Genomic DNA, 22,647 nt, shown 5'->3' with positions numbered 1-22,647 from the left:
TTGTGTGGCAAAGTAGAAAATGACAGAATAAAGAGCATGGATACCTATTCTGGAGTTTTGTGCTTTTGAGTCTCCTACAGTTCACCAAAGCCAGAGAAAGACTTATGCTAAAATGGAAATGACTAAGGAGTTGCAGCTGCAGTATCAATGAGAACATTCCAGAGATATATAATTGCCATTAAAATATATTTATGTAAGCCTATTAAAGGAGTCTAAAATTGCAGCTCTTCCCAAACCTGTCCTGCAAATGTTGAAGGTTCGAAGCACGTTTCTGTTGGATTTCTGGGGAAAGGTGTAATTCTCACAGACTTTCCCACATCATTGGATATAATTCATTTTTGGCTTCTGGATGTCATGTATCTTAGTCTAATTGACATGAAAGATCCTCCTTGATGAGTCAGTCCATGGGACACTGATTCTAGAAGTTGGCTAAATAAATACACATGTGAAAACTGTGTACATGTTGTTAGGTCAAACCCTGCCCAAATGACAGGTAAAAAAAGAAGCTTACATATTGAAGGTTCAATATAATTTTGAGTTCACTACCATTAAGAATAATTAAATATCTAGAAAAGAGAGCAGTATAATTCCCCAAGAGGAATGTTCTCAGGTACTGTACTTTGTAGAAGAAGTTAGACTTCCTGGTATAACCTTATAGATATCTTAGAAGTCACTGGATAGTTTGGAATGCAGTTAGCAAAGAAGTCAATCTGCAAACTCTGGGAACAATTACTAGAACATGAACACTTTTTTAATTATGGAAGTGAGATGGATGGTACCTAAATTTGAAAATAAAAATAAAAATAAAAATAGACTATAGTGAAAAAAGACAAAGTAGGAAAGTCCTTACTTGCATATAAGAGACTATCTGGACTGGAAACAGTTAATCCATGGAACAAGAATCCAAAAATTCTAGTTAATAATAAAAGAAAGGTAAAAGTTGTAACATGAGACTTCCAGCAAAATCTCTACTAGCAAAATCTCTGTAATAAAAGCAGAACGTTTCCCTTTGCTTGTCGCCAACTTTTTCTTTGCAGAGGACTGGACACCTGCCTCACTTTGATATCTTTTAAAACTTTTAACAAAATGAAAAGGATCCTCTCTTTGTGTCACTAAGAGAACTCGTCCTTCCTTCCTTCCTTCCTTCCTTCCTTCCTTCCTTCCTTCCTTCCTTCCTCCCTCCCTCCCTCCCTTTCCTTCCTCCCTTCCTTGAATGTCACCTTCCCACCCAACCCCATTGCAAAAGTCAGAAGAGAAAGAATTATTTCCTCCCAAGAAGTTCAGGTGAGTGTCAGCTGCAGTGTCAGCTGCAACATTCTGATGCACCATCATTCTGGACAAGCACTTCATCCCAATCTTGATCGCTGCCCCGAAGGCTCAGGAGTGGGTAGGCAGTGGGAAAGTGTTTATGCCATCTTGAGAATCAGGGGAAGACAGAAAATATTTAATTCAGCCTCTAGGTAAGGCTCCACCGGTTCAGAAATTGCTTTAGCTCTAAAATACTTTTTGAATTCCATGTTTATGCCCAAAGAGCAGTTGGTAAGGAAAATGCAGCATTTCAGAGAGAGCTACTTTGAAGTCTCTATTCTACCTAGCAACCTATATTATTTCCAGGATTTCTTAATTTCATTACATTGTAATCAAAGACTAAACACATCCGTCCTGTCTACCTGGCTATTTACATAATCCATGACAACTACTATTTGTGCACCTGTATTCTAAAACTGGAGATGGCTGCTCAGGTGATGCTTCTGAGAAGCTGACTTGTAGAAAGTAACTATCATGGTTGCATTAGTACCTGAGTGTTTATCTCTAATGCATATTACTGACAAAAATAATTATCTTTTGATAATCTGCAGTGAAAAGTTATCTTTTAAATGAGATTTATATGTATATTAAGATGAGATCAGTCATCAAGTATTTTTAATCTGATACTTGATTAACAATGTGCTTGGAAGAAGTAATGTTGGACATAAATACTCCAAGGTTTCTGTATTTTCTTTCCATAGTAGCCATGCCTTCATTTGGAAGTTATCCAAACCATGTCTGCCTCCAGTCCTTGATGCAACATAAAAGTACTCCAGCATCATTTGCCTTGCCTGCATATGTAGCCTCTGTTCTGCCTCAGAGTGGTACTACTTTGGGCAAACTGAGGCTTAGCAATTGATGTACTTCCTGCTGGCTATAAAAAATATTCATCAGTTGTCCTCCCTAATGTGAAGCGGGGTAGGTGAGTTTTGACAAGTTCAGCCACCTGTCAAAACATGAACTGCAGATTGGATGTGGCTTTCTGACTCTCCTGCTTTATTGGGAAGTCTCACTTCATAGATCATGCATGGTAGCTGATCCACAAGGTAGGTTTGGGACTTCCTGGTATAGTAGAAGAGACTCTCCTATTTTAGTTTATGAGGAAATCCATCCCATTCCATCACTAATTCATTGATTGAATGAACTCACTTTCTCTTGATATGTCACTCCTTGTCACTCCCTCATCTTTCCTGTTCTAATCCTTATACTACATATGTCTTTTCTTCTCTTACTCTTTCTTTTGGTCTCTCACTTGCATTTGCTTGTCTTTCTCTTTTTTTGCCTGCCAATTCTTATGTTTTTCCTTGCAGTTGCTCATTCCACTCTACCTAACAGAAGGACTGACTCTTTTTTTTTTTACACATGATAAAGTTTCCCATGAGACCACTAGATCTATATAGGTCAGGAACCCATGCAGTGCTTAACTAGCATTATTTCCAGCTGGCCATTGAGGGGGATCAATGGGTGTGTGTGTGTGTGTGTGTGTGTGTGTGTGTGTGTGTGTGTGTGTGTGTGAACTGTGCCTGCAGCAGTCAAAAATGGGAAATAGGAGTTGGCAAATCCCAGCAGCTGGCCTCATCATCACTACAGTTGCTGCTGAAGCATCGCACCCGAGAAAATGGAAAATTTCACTTTAACACTGGATCAGAGAAATGCAAAGGTAAGTGGGGATAAAAGGAAGGCTGCATCTCGAGGAGTCCCTCAAGAACAATGAAAGACCCAAAGTTTGGGGGAATGTATGGATGTAATCTATGACAGTGAATAGAGTCCCATAAATATACGTACAAGAGTGTTCTTCCTGAGGATATCAAAGTTCTCAGAATCACTTTCTCTTACTGTCACTGATACTATGAGAGTAACAATAGGTATTTTGACATTCAGTTTGCTTTCTTCAATTTCTCCATCTTTAACAGTCTCTTTTCATATTCATTCTTACCTACTTTGTTTTGTTTAGTTTATTCCATGGTTCCTGCCTTACTCCTTTGTGGTAAACCACACAAGGAAACCAAAGTTATGACTGCTAATACAACTTTTATTATAGAGTTACAGTAACAGGATCTTGCAGTCTGAACGTGCCTCTTGCTCCCCCCTGCCTTTATCCTAAAGAGAACTAGGGAGGGTAAGTCTGAAATGTTTTGTCAAATTATATCACTGCTTTGACTTAGATTCTCTTATCTGACCATTGTCATTCTCAAGACTACTCTCACAGTTTATTACACGCTAAGGCTTTAATTTAGCTATATCACAAACACCATTAGTGTTCTGAAAGAGCCTCAATAACATGTTGAATGCCATCTGACAGGAGTGGTCCATTACTGGCACTATATCATCCATCATTTTATGATTGATTTATGATTCCTATCAATGTGATGTTCTTGGTAAAATACAGATGACTTAATATTGCTTTCTAAAATGACTGCTTGCCTCCAACATCTTCCTAGTTTGTTGCTGTCTTATGTTTGTTGCTGGGATAGGACGGCCGCCAGGGCTTTGGATCATGTCGTGCCTTTGCGGCCTCTGGTCCGGCATTGCACCTGCCCAGCTCCCTGGTTCACCGAAGAGCTGAGGGGGATGAAACGCCAGAAAAGACGCCTAGAGAGTGGTTGGAGGGCCAGTCACTCCGAATCCGACCGAACACTAATTAGGTCTCATATTAAGACCTATTTAGTGGCGATAAAAGCGGCAAAGTGTGATTACTTTTCCGCTCTTATTGCATCGGCAGATAACTGCCCAGCCGCCTTGTTTAGAGTGACCCGCTCCCTCCTCCATCAGGGAGTGCGGGAGGACCCCTTGCAAGGGTAGGCTGAGGATTTTGCACAGTATCTGCACGATAAAATCACTCAGATTCGGGAAGGCTTGGACTCTGACTGGGTAGATTCCGGCAAGGTGGCTGAGGTGGGTCTTGAGAATGTTATCTGGGACGAGTTCGATCCTGTGACTCCTGAGGACTTGGACAGGATTCTGGGGAGGTTAAACGCAACCACATGTTTACTGGACCCGTGTCCCTCCTGGCTGGTACTGGTTACCCGGGAGGTTACGCGAGGCTGGTTCCAGAGGATTATAAATGCTTCTTTGGGGGAGGGTTTCCTGCCGCCTGCTTTGAAAGAGGCAGTGGTGAGGCCCCTCCTTAAGAAGCCTTCTCTGGATCTGGCTGTTATGGCTAACTACAGTCCTGTCTCCAACCTTCGCTTTATTGCGAAGGTTGTTGAGAGTGTGGTTGCGCAACAGCTCCCGCAGTACCTGGATGAAACCGTCTATCTAGACCCATGCCAGTCCGGCTTCAGGCCTGGGTACAGCATGGAAACGGCATTGGTTGCGTTGGTTGATGATCTCTGGAGGGCTCGGGACAGGGGTTGCTCCTCTGTTCTGGTCCTATTAGATCTGTCAGCGGCTTTTGATACCATCGACCATGGTATCATGCTGCACTGGCTGGAGGGACTGGGGGTGGGAGGCACCGTGTTACGGTGGTTCTCCTCCTATCTCTCCGACCGATCGCAGTCTGTGTTGGCAGGGGGGCAGAGGTCGACCTCGAGGCACCTTGTTTGTGGGGTGTCACAAGGGTCGGTCCTCTCGCCACTCCTGTTCAACATTTATGTGAAGCCACTGGGTGAGATCATCCATGGATTTGGGGTGCGATGCCATCTGTACGCTGATGACACTCAGCTGTACATCTCCACCCCAAACCACCCCAACGATGCCCTTGAAGTGATGTCCCAGTGTCTGGAGGCCGTGCGGGTCTGGATGGGGAGGAACAGGCTTCGACTCAACCCTTCCAAGACCGAGTGGTTGTGGATGCCGGCATCCCGATATAGCCAGCTGGCGCCATCACTGGCTATTGGGGGCGAGTCATTGACCCCCACAGAGGGGGCTCGCAACTTGGGCGTCCTCCTGGACACACGGCTGTCTTTAGAAGAGCATATGATGGCCGTGGCCAGGGGGGGTTTTATCAGGTTCGCCTGATATGCCAGTTGCGCCCCTTTCTGAGTCGGGATTCCTTATGCACAGTCACTCATGCTCTCGTCACTTCTCGCCTGGACTACGCTAACGCTTTCTACATGGGGCTCCCCTTGAGGAGCACCCGGAGGCTCCAACTGGTCCAGAATGCGGCCGCGCGGGTGATCACGGGAGCAACATGGCGCTCCCATATAACACCTCTCCTGCGCGAGCTGCACTGGCTCCCGGTGGTCTTCCAGGTGCGCTTCAAGGTGTTGGTTCTCACCTTTAAAGCGCTCCATGGCTTAGGGCCAGGGTATTTACGAGACCGCCTGCTGCTACCGATAACCTCCCACCGGCCAATACGCTCTCACAGAGAGGGCCTCCTCAGGGTGCCGTCGGTCAAGCAATGTCACTGGCGGCCCCCAGGGGGAAGGCCTTCTCTGTGGAAGCACCTGCCCTCTGGAACGAGCTACCTCCTGGAATACGGCTGATTCCGGATCTCCGCACTTTCCGTAAGGTTTTTATTTCAGCAAGCCGGCCTGGCCTGAATAGGTTTTAGGGGTTTTTAATTGTATTGCTAGGAGTTTTAAATTGGGGTGGCCGTTTAATTTAATTTATTCTTAATTATTTTAACTTTTATATTGCATGTTATTTTAATTCTCGGCTGTTCACCGCCCTGAGTCCCTTCAGGGAGAAGGGCGGAATATAAATTTAATAAATAATAATAATAATAATAATAATAATAATAATAATAATAATAATAATAATAGGTGCCTGCTTGCTTCAGCTGGTCAGTGGGGATGACCTTCACACTTTGGCATTATATACTCTTGCCATCTACTCATAGCATTCATCACTCATCCCTCTCAGGAAGACACACACACACACACACACACACACACACACACACAGAGAGAGAGAGAGAGAGAGAGGGAGAGAGAGAGAGACAGAGCATCACAACAGGAGTTGGGCAATCAAGCAACAACATGAAAATATAAATAGACAAGATTAAGACTGCAAGTCTTAAAATTATTAATTTTTAAAAGCCTAGTTCATGAAATGTATAACCTTCCAAATATAGAGATATTGCAGACCTTATGCAATTCTGAGAAAATGGGAATATATCTGTTTGTAACACTTCAGTCTAGCAGCTACAGTCCCTTACACGTCATCAAACAAATGCTATAGAGAGTCCTCCAATACCTGGGAGAGATTCTTGGAAATCCAAAAGATTGCAGTGAGAAAAAGTAGAGAGAAAAAATTGTGCAAGCAACAACCTGATGAGAATTGATTAAATGCAACCAACCTCTGCATGCATATATAGGATTGCACTGCAGAACTCTCTGATCAAGTTAAAGAACACATTATTAATTCTCCTTTTCCGTTAGCCATTGCATATGAATGCTTCTATTTTGCACTATTTTGAAATTTATAAGTATTATTACAATAAGTATAGGCTGACAAATTAATGAACATAAACATGGGACACAAATAGATACTCCACAAATATAAAATGCAGACTTGGCAGGTTTAAGTTCATGTAGTTGAAACAGCAACAATGACTTCATGGGGAGCAAGTTTTGTCTTTAAGTGAACAATAATGCCTTGGCACTGAATATTACCCTGCAATAAAAATTAAGAACACAAAAAAACTTGTAGCTTCAGGCTTGTTTGTTTAGTGTATATATTCATATACAAATGAATATTTTGTGACAGCAATTATGTATAAAGAAAGAAAAATTAAAGAAAGTTAAAACTATAATATATTTTGCCTCCCTGGAATGCTGCATATTTTATATGAATAAATAAATGGCAATCAAGATTGGTGAGTGTTCTAAGAAACTTGGCAGGTTAAGAGGCTAAAGTTCTAAAGCTGAGTTAGCATGCTAATTATACAGTGGGTATTTTAAATAGTTCAAAATCGACTGGTTTAATTGTACACTAGGGCACAAAGTTGATCATTAAGGTTATTATTGCTAAGTTTTTAGAATGACTTTTTTTGACTTTTGTTCAATTATGTCTGATTTTTGGAAATGGCCTGACCAAATCCCTGCAGTTTTCTTAGCAATATTTTTCAGAAGTGGTTTGCCTTTGCCTCCTTCTTAAGGCTGGGAGAGAGTGACTGGCCCAAAGTCACCCAGCTGGCTTTGTGCCTAAAATGGGATTAGAACTCATGGTTTCCCTGTTCCTAACCTGATGCCTTAACACTACACCAAACTGGCTCTCCAGAGTAATTGATTACCAGTAGTATAATTGGGTGGTTTTAATTTAATCTTTCCACAGTTTCTCACCAACTTTATTCATGAAACTTCTCTTCATTTCATACTCATCAACAGATAGTAGTGTTAGGGCTAGAGCTATAGGGCAATTGGCACACCCTATGTTGATAGAGTGCATAGAGTGCAAAAATAATAAACAGGACCTTAAGATAACACCCAAACTAAACCTTTAAAAATTAAAGAATTAAACCAAATTGCTATTTCCCCTTTCTCCCTTCTCTTCTTGTGTCTGGGCTGCATAGTTTGCTGATCAGGACATCCGTACTGCGTTTGTGTGTTGTACAGAGCTCTTTGACCCCACCAGAACAGAGATGGAGACCCAGTGTAACCCCTATAATTCCTGGCTCTGTGTATAAGAGGATCATGACAGCTGGGCTGTAAAAATTCACTCATTTCATGCCTTTTCATCTGCAAATGTACTGATTGGAATATCTAGTATTATGGCATTTCATTCACTACTGAGAACATCTTATTCTCACCTCAAACCATATAGACACTCTTATGGTAGGTGGCTTTCCAGGTAGCTTTTTATACTTTTATGTAGAGACAATACTCTCTCTGCAGCTATCACTGTCAAATGTGTGATTTTTTTTAAAAAAGTAAGCATGAGATGCACATTTCAGCAAATTTGATAACAGAAATGGATTCCATTATACAAAATTCTGCAACTTTTTTATTTAAAAAAACCCCAAATATAAGTTTTCTATCCATTTGGTTATGGTAGTTTATAAATTTAATACACATATTTGAATGAGAACTCAGAAAGCATGTCTGAAAAAATAATCACAATTATTATTTCTTAACCAGAAATATTCCAGAGACATACAACTCCTGATGTGGAACACCTGAGTTGATAATAATTTCAGCAGGATATAAAATCTAATGAGAGCTAAATAGCTTGAAATAGATCTATACTAGTCTCCCTTTATTTCTTTGTCAGTAAATATAAATTTAACACAGAATAGTTTGTTATGAAAGCGACTGCCTGAGGGCTCCTGGATTGGAGCTGAAAGGCGAAAGGAAGCCGTATGCTCCTTTCCATATTTCGGTAGACCAGGTTGCTTCGATAGAAATATATTCTAAATTAGCTCTCTACAGATGTTACTCTTTGATTTTCACAAAACATATTAGGAAACATGTTCGTCTTGATATATACCAAATCTGGGCCATGCAGTTTGGGTAAAGTGTGCAAAATGTGTTGCCATGGGTCAGGGAAGTTGTGAGGGTGGGGGTGGTGCAGATTGGGGAATGTGCACAGAGAGCAAGGATTGTGAGTGGATGTGTGGGAGGCAAAGGAACGAAAAGGGAGGGTGCACACGGGTGAGTGAATGGTAAGGAAATATATCTGAAAAAATGACCCAGTGGGTCAAAGATTGTTTAGTGATTTCCAGCAATGCTTATCTTACTTCCACAAAGCCCCCAGATAATTATTGTGTCTTTATGACTATGCATTCATCTATACTGCTATCAAGAGATATGTGGCTGAGCTGATTTTTTTTTTGTCATTATCTTGGGTTGTATCTATAATCACAAAGAATATTAATTTCATTCCTGAAAAAATTAGTAATTGCTTAATTCTGTAAACTAGGATTTAGGTACTTCATGGTTCCAGAGTTTGTACTTAATTTTGTAAGCTGGTTGAGAACCAAACAGAAATTTCTATAGGATCATGCTTCCTGTATCTTCTAAAGGTTAGCAAAAACCAGGTGTCCAGGAACACTTTTTCTGACTAATGCATTTGATTAAAAGGCTTATTTTCATGAGCTGCAGGTCACTTCATCAGATGAATAGAATTCAAGCCTTTTAATAGAATTCGTTAGCCAGAAAAGATACTATCAGATGCAATCTGATTTTAATTTTGTTTTACTATATAGACTAACATGGCTCTCCTCTTACAATGTTTCCAAGTGGGAGCCAAGATCAGTGTGACACAAGTAATTCTATCAACCACTTGTCTCCAAAGATTCCCCTCTTTGGATAACCTGTTCTGGTTTCTGAGTTAGTGTATTATTCAGCATCTACATAAAACTTTTTCTTTCTTAAAAGTTGCCCTTCACTAGGGAACAGCATATTTTGAGATATGCGGTGCCCCCAAACTGCTTTCTGAAACCAGCAAGCATTTCATCATGCATTTGGTAGTTCATGATAGATGGTCTGTACTGTAGGTTGCAGTTTTTATGAGATTGCATTTTATTATTTTTATCTGCATTTTATTATATTTTTATGATATAATACATCTTACTATCAGTTGCTTAGCAAACATTCCAAGTTATGATGGAACACCTTCCCCCCCAAAGATACTTATGACCCAGCTCCAAAGTTCTGATGGTCTCCCTTCCACGGTCATATGACCACATTTTGGGTGCTCGCCAACTAGTCCGCAAGTATACCTCCCTGCAGCATTCTGCAGTCCCATGACCATGATTTACAATGTTTTTGCAGAAAACCAGTGTTTACTTCAGTGGTTAGAATGCAGTACTGCCGGGCTAACTCACTGCCCTCTGCCATGAGTTCGATCCTGACTGGCTCAAGGTTGACTCAGTCTTCCATCCTTCCAAGGTTGGTAAAATGAGAACCCAGATTGTTGGGGGTAATAGGCTGTCTCTGTAAACCGCTTAGAGAAGGCTGTGAAGCACTGTGAAATGGTATATAAGTCTAAATGCTATTGCTATTTGGCAAAAACCATATATCGAAACCATGGGTTTACTGAATAACTGTGGATTCACTTAACTATCATGGTGCTTTGCCCCAGAAAGCAGTTGTAAAACTGAGTCAGTCATGTGACAATATACTTTATAATTGTCATAGTTACAACTGTAATGGATATGCTCTATTATGGTCATAAGATGAGAACTCGAGAACTATGGTACCTATAGAGATTATGTGGTTATTGTTTACCTATACTAGTGTTTTCTGACTATCATAAGAGTCCTTGAAGTTAATATTTCAAGAATATTTCCCACCTCCAATGGCTTCCCCCTTTTTTTTATTGAAAAGTTTTTTTTTTATTTTTTTACAAACAATTTCCCCCCCTCCCCCCCCCCGGACTTCCCAGAGCAAAATACAGGGTATAGCATTTAACAAACATAAGCTAACATATGCAAACTCTATAAACTCCTATCTACCTCTTGCACTTTAACTCCCCTTTACATGACTAAATATGCGGCGTGGCATTGAGGCAGTAATTGATGCAAAAGGGCCCCAAACCAAGTACTGAGTACATATGCATGTTTATACTTTTCAGAGGTCTGATATTGTTCTATGTACAATCCTTGTTTTATTGATTTCATGTAATATTCTAATTTTCTGAGATTGTGAATTTGGGGTTTTCATGAGCTATAAGCCATAATCATCAAAATTATGACAAATCAAGGCTTGAACTATCTCGCTTTGCATGTAATGAGTCTATCTCATATATTAGTGTCACCTTTTAAGTTGCATTACTGAAATAAATGAACTTTTGCACGATATTCTAATTTTTCGAGTTTCAACTGTATGAGTTGCTAGTAACTTGAAAAAAAATTATTAGCTTTAGATCTCAAACAAAATAAAGCTATGAATATAACTCAAAATCAAGTTGTATGGATTCCATTCATAGCATAACTTAATTCAAATTTTTGCCAAGAAAATGTGGTCCACTGATGTGTGCTTTAGAAATTGAGTCACAAATCTAGCTGTCTCCTAAAATAACAGAGAAATAAGTACTTTCAATTTTCTGAACATTATGATAAGACATACAAAGCAGACTCAAGAAGTGTTCATATTTGCAGAGCAGGAATGGTAAACATTTGGCAAGTTCCAAGATGATATACTAGTTTAAGCTACTGTTTTGACATTTCATTTCTATGCTGAGGCAAATATATGAGTCTTAAAACAACAAAAACCACAAAAATCTCATAGACTTGCAAGAGATTTAAGAAATGCAATAGATTCAAGAAAAATAGCTGATACTGAAATTTAAAGGAATTAGGATAACCAATTCTGCTTTTGTAAATAAGTGATCCCATTTGTCTTAGATTTGATTTTGTTCTGCTACAAATTCAGGAGATGGACTTATTGCAAGGGTAAATACTAAGAAGCAAATGTTGCAAAGATAATCCCAGATGTAATTTCTAATACAAATATGAAGAAAATAAGAAACTCACTCATTCTTCTATCTAACTGGGGTCAAAAGAGGCTGCTAATGGCTCAGCCTAGCCTTTCCCGTTTTTACTTGTAGATGTCAGGAGTTGAATTTGGGGTTATTTATATAACAACATATGCTTTGTATATACTGAAGTATGGCTGAATGTATATAAAAAGATTAAATCATGCCTTTGGTATTTCCATATGCAAATTTCCAAAGCAGGAACATATACACATCCTTGTTTGTACTAAGAGAATGCACACATTCTTAAGCTATGAGAATGAAAGAAATGTGCAAACTTTCTTTCAGATGCTAATTACAGGTATACAGACTACAAGTCTTCCTTCTTGCATTCGACCACAGTAGTCAAAATTCTCTCAGGGATGTAACTCTCAGGATTGATACTGGGAAAAGAGCTAGAACGAACAGGATCTTTAGCTTGTCCTCAGTCTAGTGCCTCACAGGTGCTGGTAGTAGCTATGAATTCTATATCCCATTCCTCAGAAGAGACAATCTTATGACTTCAGGAACCAAAACATTTTTTTCCTAAGGAACTGGGCAGAAATAGCCTAACATGCTACCTTCTCTATTTCCTTGCAAGTAACTACTATTTAAATCAGGGGTGTCAAATTTTTGTTGTCACAGCGTTGTCACGTGTCATATTGTGATTCCCCCCTTTGCTAAACTGGGTGTGGGTGTGGCCAGCTCGTGACGCATCTGGTCCACTGGTGGCAAGTTTGAAAGCCCTGGTGTATATCATATTACAACGGTTTTGGGTGTATTAAAAGGAAGAGTACAGAGCCTTGTAATCAAAGACTAATGATAAGTAGATGAGAGGATAAATGAGCTGGGTTTTTCTCATTTTCTGTTTCTCCTTGCTTTCTGACTTTTTAATGTCTGGTGCAGTGGTTCTCAGCCTGTGGTCTGCAGAACCCTGGGGGGGGGGGTGCTGTGATGTTGTCACAGGGGGTCCATGAAGGCTTGAAGAAATGCTATGATTTAAAAATTTCAAGTTAAGTCTTGGGGGTCTGTGGCCACAAAAGGTATTTAAAGGGAGTCCATGGTGAAGAAAAGGTTGAGAATCACTGGGCTAGGACATGAAGAATCTCTGTGATCTGCTTTTACATGCAAAGGGAAATAAGATATGTTTGATAAATGAAGGTGAATGACTGGTAAACAATTAAGAATAAAGTAAATAATAAAAAAGTAAGATCTTTCAAAAGCACTATATTTTCAAAGTAAGTATACAAACTAAACACCTAATCCTCTCCTTGTTTTCTTGTCATCATAACTTACTTATTCTGAGGACATTCAAATTCCACTTCTGTTTATTGAAATTTTGCTTCGTAAACTGGCTTATTTCAGGCATTAAAACATATTTTTCCTACTTTCTTAATCTACAAAACGCAACATACTGTTAGGATAATTACAAGTCCCTCTCCCTCCCCCCCCTCTCTCAACCTACTGAAAAAGAAATGTGAAATCACATATATTTAGGAATAACACAATGAACATCCTACCTGGTCCGAGGCAGAACAGCATTTGTTTGCCATCTTCATCTGTAAAAAAAGAATAGAAAAAGGTAATAATACAAAATAACGGCAATTATATTATCATTTACGAGTTTTATTCATAATTGCATGGCTCTCAGGGTAACCATGTGGTCCCAGGAAAATATGAGATTGAATTGAGGAGGCACCAACAGGATGCAGCACATTCACCATAACCTGTTGTTACTTCCTAAATTGAAATGTGCTACAGCCAGGGTAAGTAGTAGATTCATAATCTACTTTTCCCACAGAAGTTCAGGGAGGCACATTTAACATAACTTCCCGCACTCCCCCTGCCCCTCAGAAGTAACACTGTGAGATGGGCTGAGCTGAGATTGACTGGCCCCAAATCCCCACTAAGCTTTCACAACCAAAGGTGAATTTGAGTGTCTGAGATCCTAGTCCACTATTTAAATAATGCAATGCAGCATTATTTAAGTAGCGGACTAGTGCAATGTCTCTCTGGCTTTGAGTAAAATCAGGATGCTGCATCTGTATGGCAGAACACAGTTCCTAAGCAACTCCAAAGCTCTATCTCTTATGCACTATTTTAACTGAAACAACTGAGAGCAATCAAATAACTAGAGAGTAGATTGACCCCTTCAATGTTTCACTGTTGTTGTGGATACTCTCTTCCATTGGACTGAGAGGAGCTCCTGCCAATCATATTTGAAATGGAACTTCTTTGAATCAAAATAGGATGCAATTTTCAAAAGAAAAATACAGAACACAAAATAAGCAAGCAAGCAGTATCAAACCCATCAGTAACCACAGTGATTTTGTAATGATTGGCAGGCTGTAGTAAATAAGCAGATAAGTATCTCTACTTATAATATCTCTAGAAGCCTGCCATGCTCGTATCAGTGTGGCTGTTTAAGAAATTCCAACAAAGCCCATGAGTTTCATACATGGTCTTGGTTCTATGCTCTGTGGACACAATATTTACCTTTTACTATATCCCCTCATACAAGTGATGTGGGAAAATACTTCATAATTTAGTACAGACAGTAACCATATTTCTAAGCATTTATTTGTATTGATCTTTCTATAAATCAGCTATATGATCTATGATTTATTATGGCTCTTAATAGCATGCAAACAAAAATAATAACTTGACCATTCTTAAAAGGATACATTTATCTATATACTGTATATCTGAATTGTTTCAACTGTGTTTATGCTCGAGTGTAAGTCTATTCATTAAATATTTAAATAAATCTAATATTTTTAAATGCAAGTAACTCAATTTTAATTAATGCAATCCTTCTGATATGCAACATTTGAGCCTAGAACTATACTGTAAGATCTGGAAAAAAGTATGGAATCCAAAGAGAAACTCTTGTTTTGATTTACACAATAGTCCAGGAAATCCAACTTAGATCAACTAATCTAAAATGCATATCAATGAAATTCTCCAACAGAAGACATTTCACTGCCTTTGTTCCTCCAGGGCTACTACATATTGTACGAGCTAATAAATTAGGCCCTGAAAGAAAAGTAGGATATAATTCTAATAAAACAAAAAGGGTTGTTATGTACTACCATTGACAAATGTATCTTATATAGTAATGATATATTTTTTTGGCTAACAAATTTCAGAATTATTTAATTATCTGTTAACCACCAGGGGGTTCTTTTAGTGGCATTCAAGCCAAAGCAGTACAATAAAATAATCACAATATCTAGAAAAAATAGACTACAACACAGAACTCTACAATAAAAATGTTTTAACAAGCGTTTCAGAGCAATCCTTGCTAAAATATCGTAATATAAAAGTAAAATCTACATTGCATATGAAATTACTGACTTTACAATTCTCTGGGTTGTTAACCATAAAGTATTGAAAGAAACAATGTAAGGTATTCTCACAGGCTATGTATAAAGATACAAAAAAGAGCAAACAGAACTTGATTCTGAGTAGTAGTGGTATGTAGTAATAGTAGTGATAGTAGTAGTAGCAGCAGCAAGGGTTTAGGAGCTGCCCAGAATGACAATATAGATTTTTTTAAAAATCAAGATAAATAAGGAACAAGTAAAAAAAAAAATAGAGAACAAGATAGCAAAAGAAATATAATGGTATAATCCTACATGGATATATTTGGAAGTACATCCCATATATCAAACAAGCCACCATCGTAAAGGATGTTGCCTTTGTTTTACAATTGTATATTATGACAATGATTAACATGTTAATTTAAAAATTTAGATTAAGAACTGCTTTTTTTCACAGCAAATAAAAAAGTGGAACATACATTCTTCTGTCATTGTCAAATGCACATTACCATTCTAACTGATTTATGCTCTATAAACTTCACTGAAAGCTGCACTGGAGGCAGGAGTGTAGGAGGGTGTCCTACCACATCTCTAATGAGGATAAATCTTCCTCTTAACAAGTCACATTTGGCTTGGGAGGAAAATTATTTATTTAAATATAATAAATATTATATTTTGTTAAATATATTTATTATATAATATAAATATTATATTGACTCTCTGTGGGTACTGTTGATACTTCAGACAATGTCTGTTTTGTTTTGTTTGGGAGTCGGATTTTCTATACTGTAGGTAAACTATGTGTTAGACGTTGAATTTTCGCCACCCTGACATCAAAATGTAGAAGAGGAACCAATGAAGAATATTAAAACTAGAACAAGTCACACCTCAGGACAAAGCTCTGTCTGAGTTTTGATTCAGTTGAGCTTTTGTTCTCAGGTGATAGTAACAAGAAGTAGGAGGATTCTGTTGCCAAGTCCCATGCTACCCTTCTTGTCCAAATTGTATGTTGTCTGTGCACTGTTAGTTATCAATGGTCTGTGTTAGTGTGTGTGTATTTATTATTATGATCATCAGCCTGAACAATTCACTGCAGAATGAAAGACTCTATAGAAGATTATGAACTCCAGGATGCTGGTCCAAGGTGGATTGATACATAAAGGTTTTTCAACTTCCAAGTCTGGATCTGAGAGAGAATGACTAACCTAGAATCATCCAGCCAACTTCTGTGTCTAGGACAGAAGTGGAGAACAATGGCCCTTTTATCACTTGTGGACTTCAATTCCCAGAATTCCTGAGCCAGCTTTAGTATAGCATGCCTGGCTCAGAAATTCTGGGAGTTGAAGCCCACTTCAACTTCAATCTCCAGTGCTGGTGTGATGGATGAGGATCTAAACAGTGAATAAAGAAATGCATTTTAGCAATTCACTAGCTGGTCTTACTCTTAAACACACCATTTTCTCTCTGTTTCATTGCCTGACATTATTTTAACATCCTAGAAACATAGAATACTCAAATCATGTCATCATTATTACCTTAAACCCTTTCAACACCTCCTCGTTTGTGGTATAAAATAGAAATAATAATTGTAACCTAACTCGGCCATGCCGAGCAGGGGTTTCAGCGGGGGTTAATGACAAAAGAAGCATTATGTGGTTGTGACACAAGCCTTATCTCTTTTGTACGTGTATTGTAACATCACCCGCACAGCAAAAAGGAGCAGATCTTACTGCACTGTGCTACTTTCATCTTTTTGATGAAAATAGGAAGCTCATTGAAAGAGTATTTAAATGATGAAGGAAGATTTTAGGTTTTCTAAAATTCTTCTGGATATTTTTTTTAAAAAATATTATTGTTCCCAACCCTTAAATTTAGTCAGCTGCCCTCTGCCTAAAAAACCCCTTCATTTCCCAAAAGAGAAACGTAGTGAAGTTACTGGTAAGCAGTACTGACAGTAGAGAAGCTTGGAGCAGTAGCTGTTTTATAAATAATGAACTACATCAGAATGCCGCATTCATATTAATCTGCTGGGCAATTTCTCTCAAAAAAAAAGTTTTTAGCTCAAACTGGGCAGGAATTCAGGTTGATGTGGCTCATTAAAAAGGATTCCCTACTGACTGATTTTTACTATATATAGTATTTCTCCTGCATTACTGTTCTTTCTTATTCAGCTAGTTCAACTTTTTTAACACAAAGATAATCAGAGCAATCTAGTTACAACAGAGCAATATTTGAGAGGTTCCTAGTTCACAATGGCACAATCAGAATAAAAATTGCACCAAATGCATTTGGAAATGAAACCTTTTCAAAAACCACAAGTCTTATGCATCAAATGTATTTTTAGAAATATATTAAGGGTATTCTAATACTTCTCAGTGAATAAGGTCATATGTAAATAACTGATGATCCGAGTTATGGAAATCCTTTCTTAAAAAAACAATAATGGCACTGAAAACACATAGTGACATTTGGCAACAAATTGCATTGGAATCAATGGGATCTGCTCTTGTTTAAGCACAGGCAAGATCAAACTAGAATCACATGATAATGAAAAATAAATGCAATCTGATTTGATTGTGTCCCAAAAAAAACAGTCATACTCTCCAATGGAAAATTATGTTGCTACGAAAGAGAACTCAGATCAAAGCCCTCTTTAATATAGCATCAGAGATGTCTTTAAGAAGCTCCTAAAGCAGGCGCAATTTTGGTTCCGATAACGCAATTCTGTTTTCTGAAGTCACCCAGCTGAGGGTGTAGATAGACCAGCCCTTAATCCAGATTTGTGGAAATTTCCACCATCTGTGAAACAGAAAGGCATGGGCTTTCAATTAGAAACTGTTTCTTTCAAAACAGTCTGGCAAACTACAGTCTTTTGCTCATATGTCTTACTTTTCACTGGAAAAAGTTTTTCCTTGCCAGAAGTGCAAAGTCCAAAAGAATCCAAAATGATTGATATGCTGTTCTTGAATTTACAGGCTCTTGGAGAGAAAAAAGTTACGTGTACATGGAGCTGCCGCCTGTGCTAAAAAGAGCAACCCTGTTGTCCACATGGTTTATTGTTCTCACCAGATTCTTTGAGAGGAACTGCTGCTCCTTCAGTTCATCACTAAACATCTCTGTAGATCCTCAATTTTCGTAGGCTTTTTCACCATCTATTGCCATCTCGTTCAATGTTTTTCTCATTCAGCCTTACCTACGCATGCATAATTAGGACATAGGTATGCCCTTGTTCCTATTGCAGTCTAAAGAATTAAGCGAATTTTACTTGGAATAAGAAAGGAGAACATTTTGCCAGCAGTGCTGACAGTTTGGCAGGCAGCCAGGGATACACCATATGCTCCTTCCCACTCTGAAAATTCAGTATTACAAAATTGTCACACAGTATTCCCCCAGGAACCCCATTGTGCTAGCCATTCTACAAGATGCAGCTATTCAGTCCCACAGCTAGACCAGCTGCTCTTTCTTTAGAGAGGGTGTGGGATTATTTATTAATCCCGTTTTAGTCAATGGCTAAAGAGCCTTACTCCCAATGTATTCAACTAAGCAGTGTATGACACGCTCTAAACAAAACTCAAGCAATCTGCAGTCTGCAGGAGGGCTGGCTTTGCTAATGTAAATACTTACATTCCAAGTACAAATGTTACAAACAGAAAATACGGGATGTAGCACGGTAGCTAATTATTTGAATAAAAAATGGCCTCTCCCAATCAGCAGGAAGGCAAAGTAAACTGGATAGATTAAGTCTTTTTTTAGGGGGGAGGAAAATCCCCTTTGAACTCTACTATTCTGAGTATGTAATTGGGATACAACCATATTCTGGATGGTGGATATTTGTCTACTGGTTATAGCAATGTAGGAAAGGAATGTACAAATTAAACCTGGAATAAATTCAGTATAAATACATTTTAAATAGAAAAAATAATCTCTGAAGGACTATACAATGAGTTTTATTCATGGAAATCTTATTCTACTTCATTATCAACTCTTTTCAAGAAAAAGTGAAGAAAACCTACTACCAACTTATATACCCATAGTATGAATCAGGCAGAATGTGTGAAGGTGTCTGTATGAGGGGGTACATGAGAGATGTGGTCAGGATCAATGAGTGTGCAAAGGGCAGCTGTGCAGGTTAATGAGAGTGCATGTTTGTGCAAGAGCCATGGCGGAGTTAAGAAAGAATGCGGTGCAGATTGGGGAAGGTGTGCCAGAGTATAGGGTGGGTTGGGAAGGGTGTCCAAGGGTGCAGCATAGGTCTTCAAAGAGGGGTTGTGGGGGTACAGTGTGGGTCAGGAAGAGTACATGGGTGTGCACAAATAGCTGGTGTGCCACAAGTGCAGAAGGGCTGAGAGAAGGTGAGCAGGTGGGGAAGCCAGCAGGGAATGTAGCAAATGACAATCATGTGACTGCAGAGTCCTGCAACCATTTGCAAGTGCAAACTGGTGGCAAAGTGCCCAGATAGCGATCATATGATCAAGGGATGCTGGGATGCTTGGAACTCCGAGGACTGGTCATAACTACCATTCGTTCAGTGCCGTTGTAGCTTCAAATGATTTCTGAATGAATGGTTGTAGATCAAGGGCTACCTGTAGAGAGTAAGCAGTGCAATGTATCTTTCATATACACCCAACTATTTATTCCACTCTTAAACATATCCTATTCAATAAAGCACTCACAATTTAATTAAACTATTCATATACAAATGATCAGAGTAGCACAGTATGATCTGGGTTTCAAGAAGAAAGCTTTCTTCTTTGTACAATGTTTCTCCCAATCATAACAGACAAGAACAACAACAACAACTGAATAATGACAAAATAGTTCCAATTTCTTGATCACATTCTGCTTCATTTTACTCAAGTTAGGAGAGAGTCTTCAGAGTGAAGTAAAATTTGTGTGCTAAAATTAAGTTATGCATTGAAGTTAATCATGTCTAGCCTGATAGACAGACTGTGTGCTCTTGGTAAGGACTTAGGCACAGGAGAGGTCAGGTAACATTTTCACAGTGATGATAAATTGATTGTCTGTATGTATTTATGAGCCACAAATCATATGTCCTGATTTAGAACATGTTCCCAGTGGATTGGATTCTATGATAGTTTTCTGATGAAAATTGCCTCTTAAGAAGCCAGGGAGGGACAGTCTCAGTACGAAACCAGTGTAAGATCCATATTCAAAGAAGTGACGATTCAGAAGACTGTTTCCTTCAAAATTAAAGCAGCTGGTTTATAAAAAAATTAAGGTCTGACATAAAGTATATGTAGGGTGGCTCTGTATATGACATAATGTCTATGAATATAAATAAATAATGAAGTGTACGAAAGAGAGAAGAGTCTTCAGATGTTATTTTGAATATTTACATGTGAAATAAACACAACAGAACCTAGACTATACACATTATATACGCATCTAGAAAACAACGTACATTTTGTAGTGTCAAATCACTGATGTTAGTTGATAATGCTCGCAGCCAGTCAGCACTCTCCTGCGCTGAACAAAACTGAAGTATCCCAGTGCTAATTCCATCGAGTGCCAGTACTTCAAATGCATTAGATCTGCAGCAAGAAGAAATATATATATATATATATGTGTGTGTGTATACCATCAAAGAAGCTATATCAGCAATTCTTAGTCTTCATCTAATCCCTACAAACTAGCATTTATGCACTATAATTCCAGGGAAATAGGAATGTAAAGCCACTATAGAGCCACACAGTCAAGTTATGTAGGTTCTGCATGTGGTTTCTACCTGAATGTTATGGAAGATTATTTTTAGTTATTTATTCTTGTTTTCAGATTTCAGAATGATGTACAGTAGTTTTTAAGAAGCCCTACATGAGTCAGGAGTATCACATAGGTGACTGGGTGGATTATACAAGCTCATTTAGCAGGGATCTTTGCAAATGTATTTTGTGTTCAGCTGTTCCAGATCTCACTTCCTGGATTTGGCTTTTATTTGAACCTATGCATGGCTACAGTGAAAGCCACCTCACAGCAGTTAGGAAAACTGTAAAAGACAAGGTTGCTTAATAAGTCACAGAGAGAGATGCTACAGTTGGGCTCCCTTCTGTTCTGAAGAATCTCTTCAAATTGAAACCTCAAGCATTACAGCACCAAAAAATATTATTTGGTGGCAACTTTGAGGAGACTCTGAAGAGTACAGTTAAGGTTTTGAGGGAATCTGAAAGATTTGCAATCTTGGTTTACTGCCTTTCTCTTATTTCCCATTTATTTTACGGATGCAGTGTAGAAATAAAAAAAAAACTGTTATAAATGAAAAAGGAAAACAAAACAATTATTTGCAGAACATTTAGTGTCATATAAAAATGAAACATTATGACTGAGTGGATTTCTATGTCATATAGCTTAAGTGACAAGTAATTGCCATGTAATGAGATTTGTGCGTTGCTGCATGTAAAGCAGGGATCAATAAGAGAAATATGATACAAGGTCATTTGATGCTGAAATAAGAATCATATTGAAGGAGATGGTCCTTCTGATATTTTCATTCCATATCATTTAGATAACAATCAGCACATTGAACTACACTTCAGAAACAAGCCAGAATCCAGGATTTACTAAACTTTATTGGAGTGATGTGAGATCGAAAAAAAAAGACCCCACATCCCGCTTACTGAACATTGCATTTGGAATAGCTTGGAAATACTTTTCAAGCAGTGCATTACAGTCAACAGAAGCCAGATCAGAAGCCAGATATTTGGGTAATGCTCATTGCAAGCCAACACTCTGTACAAATACATCTGGGCATTTAGAAGCAAAGTCAGGTCCAGAAATATTTCCAATTTTTTGGCTTTCAAGAAAACTGAAATCCTATCCAGAAGAGGTTATCTTTTTTCTGTTTCAGTTTTGCTAACAGCATTCTTACATTGGCTAGAATAAACTTCAGAAAAGTGGCCCCCATCCAATCCACTTCTGGCTCATCTTACTGGCTTACCTCAACTGATAAGAATATTGATAGATATTATCTATAAAATGACATCACCTGGAATACTCCAAAAAGGTTTAATATACAGTATTGGTGAAAAACATGGAAGGTAAGAGGCTGTTGTGGTCCGCCAGCAGTCTATGGAGCTGGCAGCGGAGTCGGACAGTGAAGAGGCTGGGGAGGAACATGAGCTGGTCCTGGAGTCTGGGGAAGGCCCAGACGAGGACTCTGCGTTGGAGGCAGAGATGGGGCCAGGGCCATCTGGGAGTGATGTGTGGACTCTGGAGCCTCCAGAGTTGGATAGCAGAAATGCAGAGGAACAGGAGGAGCCTGTTCCTACTGTGCACATGCGCAGAGCTTCCAGAAGGCACAAACAGTTAAAACAAAAGGGACGACTCAGGAGTAAGGCCTGGAGATGATTGGCTCCTCCCATAAGGCTTAAAAGAGGAGCAAAGGCATGTGGGCACTTTGCAGGAAAGCAACGTTATAAATTCTGTTCCCAGTCGGCATCTCTGTTTGATTCTGGAATCTGTGTGGCTTTGCCAAGTAGGTCTTTGGCAGAGTGTCAAGGAAGATAAAGGTTGGTGATTATCCTGAAGGACTTCTCCCAAAGGACTTTTTGCAACTAACTGGGACTCAGCTGTGAATGAATGTAATTCACAGCTGTTGCAATAAAAGAGGTTTCTGGGACTACTCGTGTGTTTTAATGACTCAGGAAGCCTAGGTCACAAC

At 38.9% G+C, this 22,647-nt stretch overlaps 1 protein-coding gene across 1 annotated transcript in view; it reads right to left on the bottom strand.

The window, feature by feature from the left end:
* Positions 1-22,647, bottom strand: part of SNTG2 (syntrophin gamma 2) — a 255,669-nt gene that overhangs the window by 55,332 nt on the left and 177,690 nt on the right. Inside the window, exons 10-11 of the mRNA XM_070955055.1 lie at positions 20,395-20,524; positions 13,170-13,208 (exon numbers count right to left, since the gene is read on the bottom strand). Coding sequence (XP_070811156.1) covers positions 13,170-13,208; positions 20,395-20,524 — 169 coding nt within the window. The remainder of the gene's footprint in view (positions 1-13,169; positions 13,209-20,394; positions 20,525-22,647) is intronic.

Source organism: Pituophis catenifer, unplaced genomic scaffold (assembly GCF_029215685.1).
Source record: "Pituophis catenifer annectens isolate HBS135680 unplaced genomic scaffold, rPitCat1.0.hap2 SCAF_1, whole genome shotgun sequence".
NCBI lineage: Eukaryota > Metazoa > Chordata > Lepidosauria > Squamata > Colubridae > Pituophis > Pituophis catenifer.
Note: the sequence above shows the minus strand (reverse complement) of the source record. Positions and strands in the feature narration are given on the sequence as shown.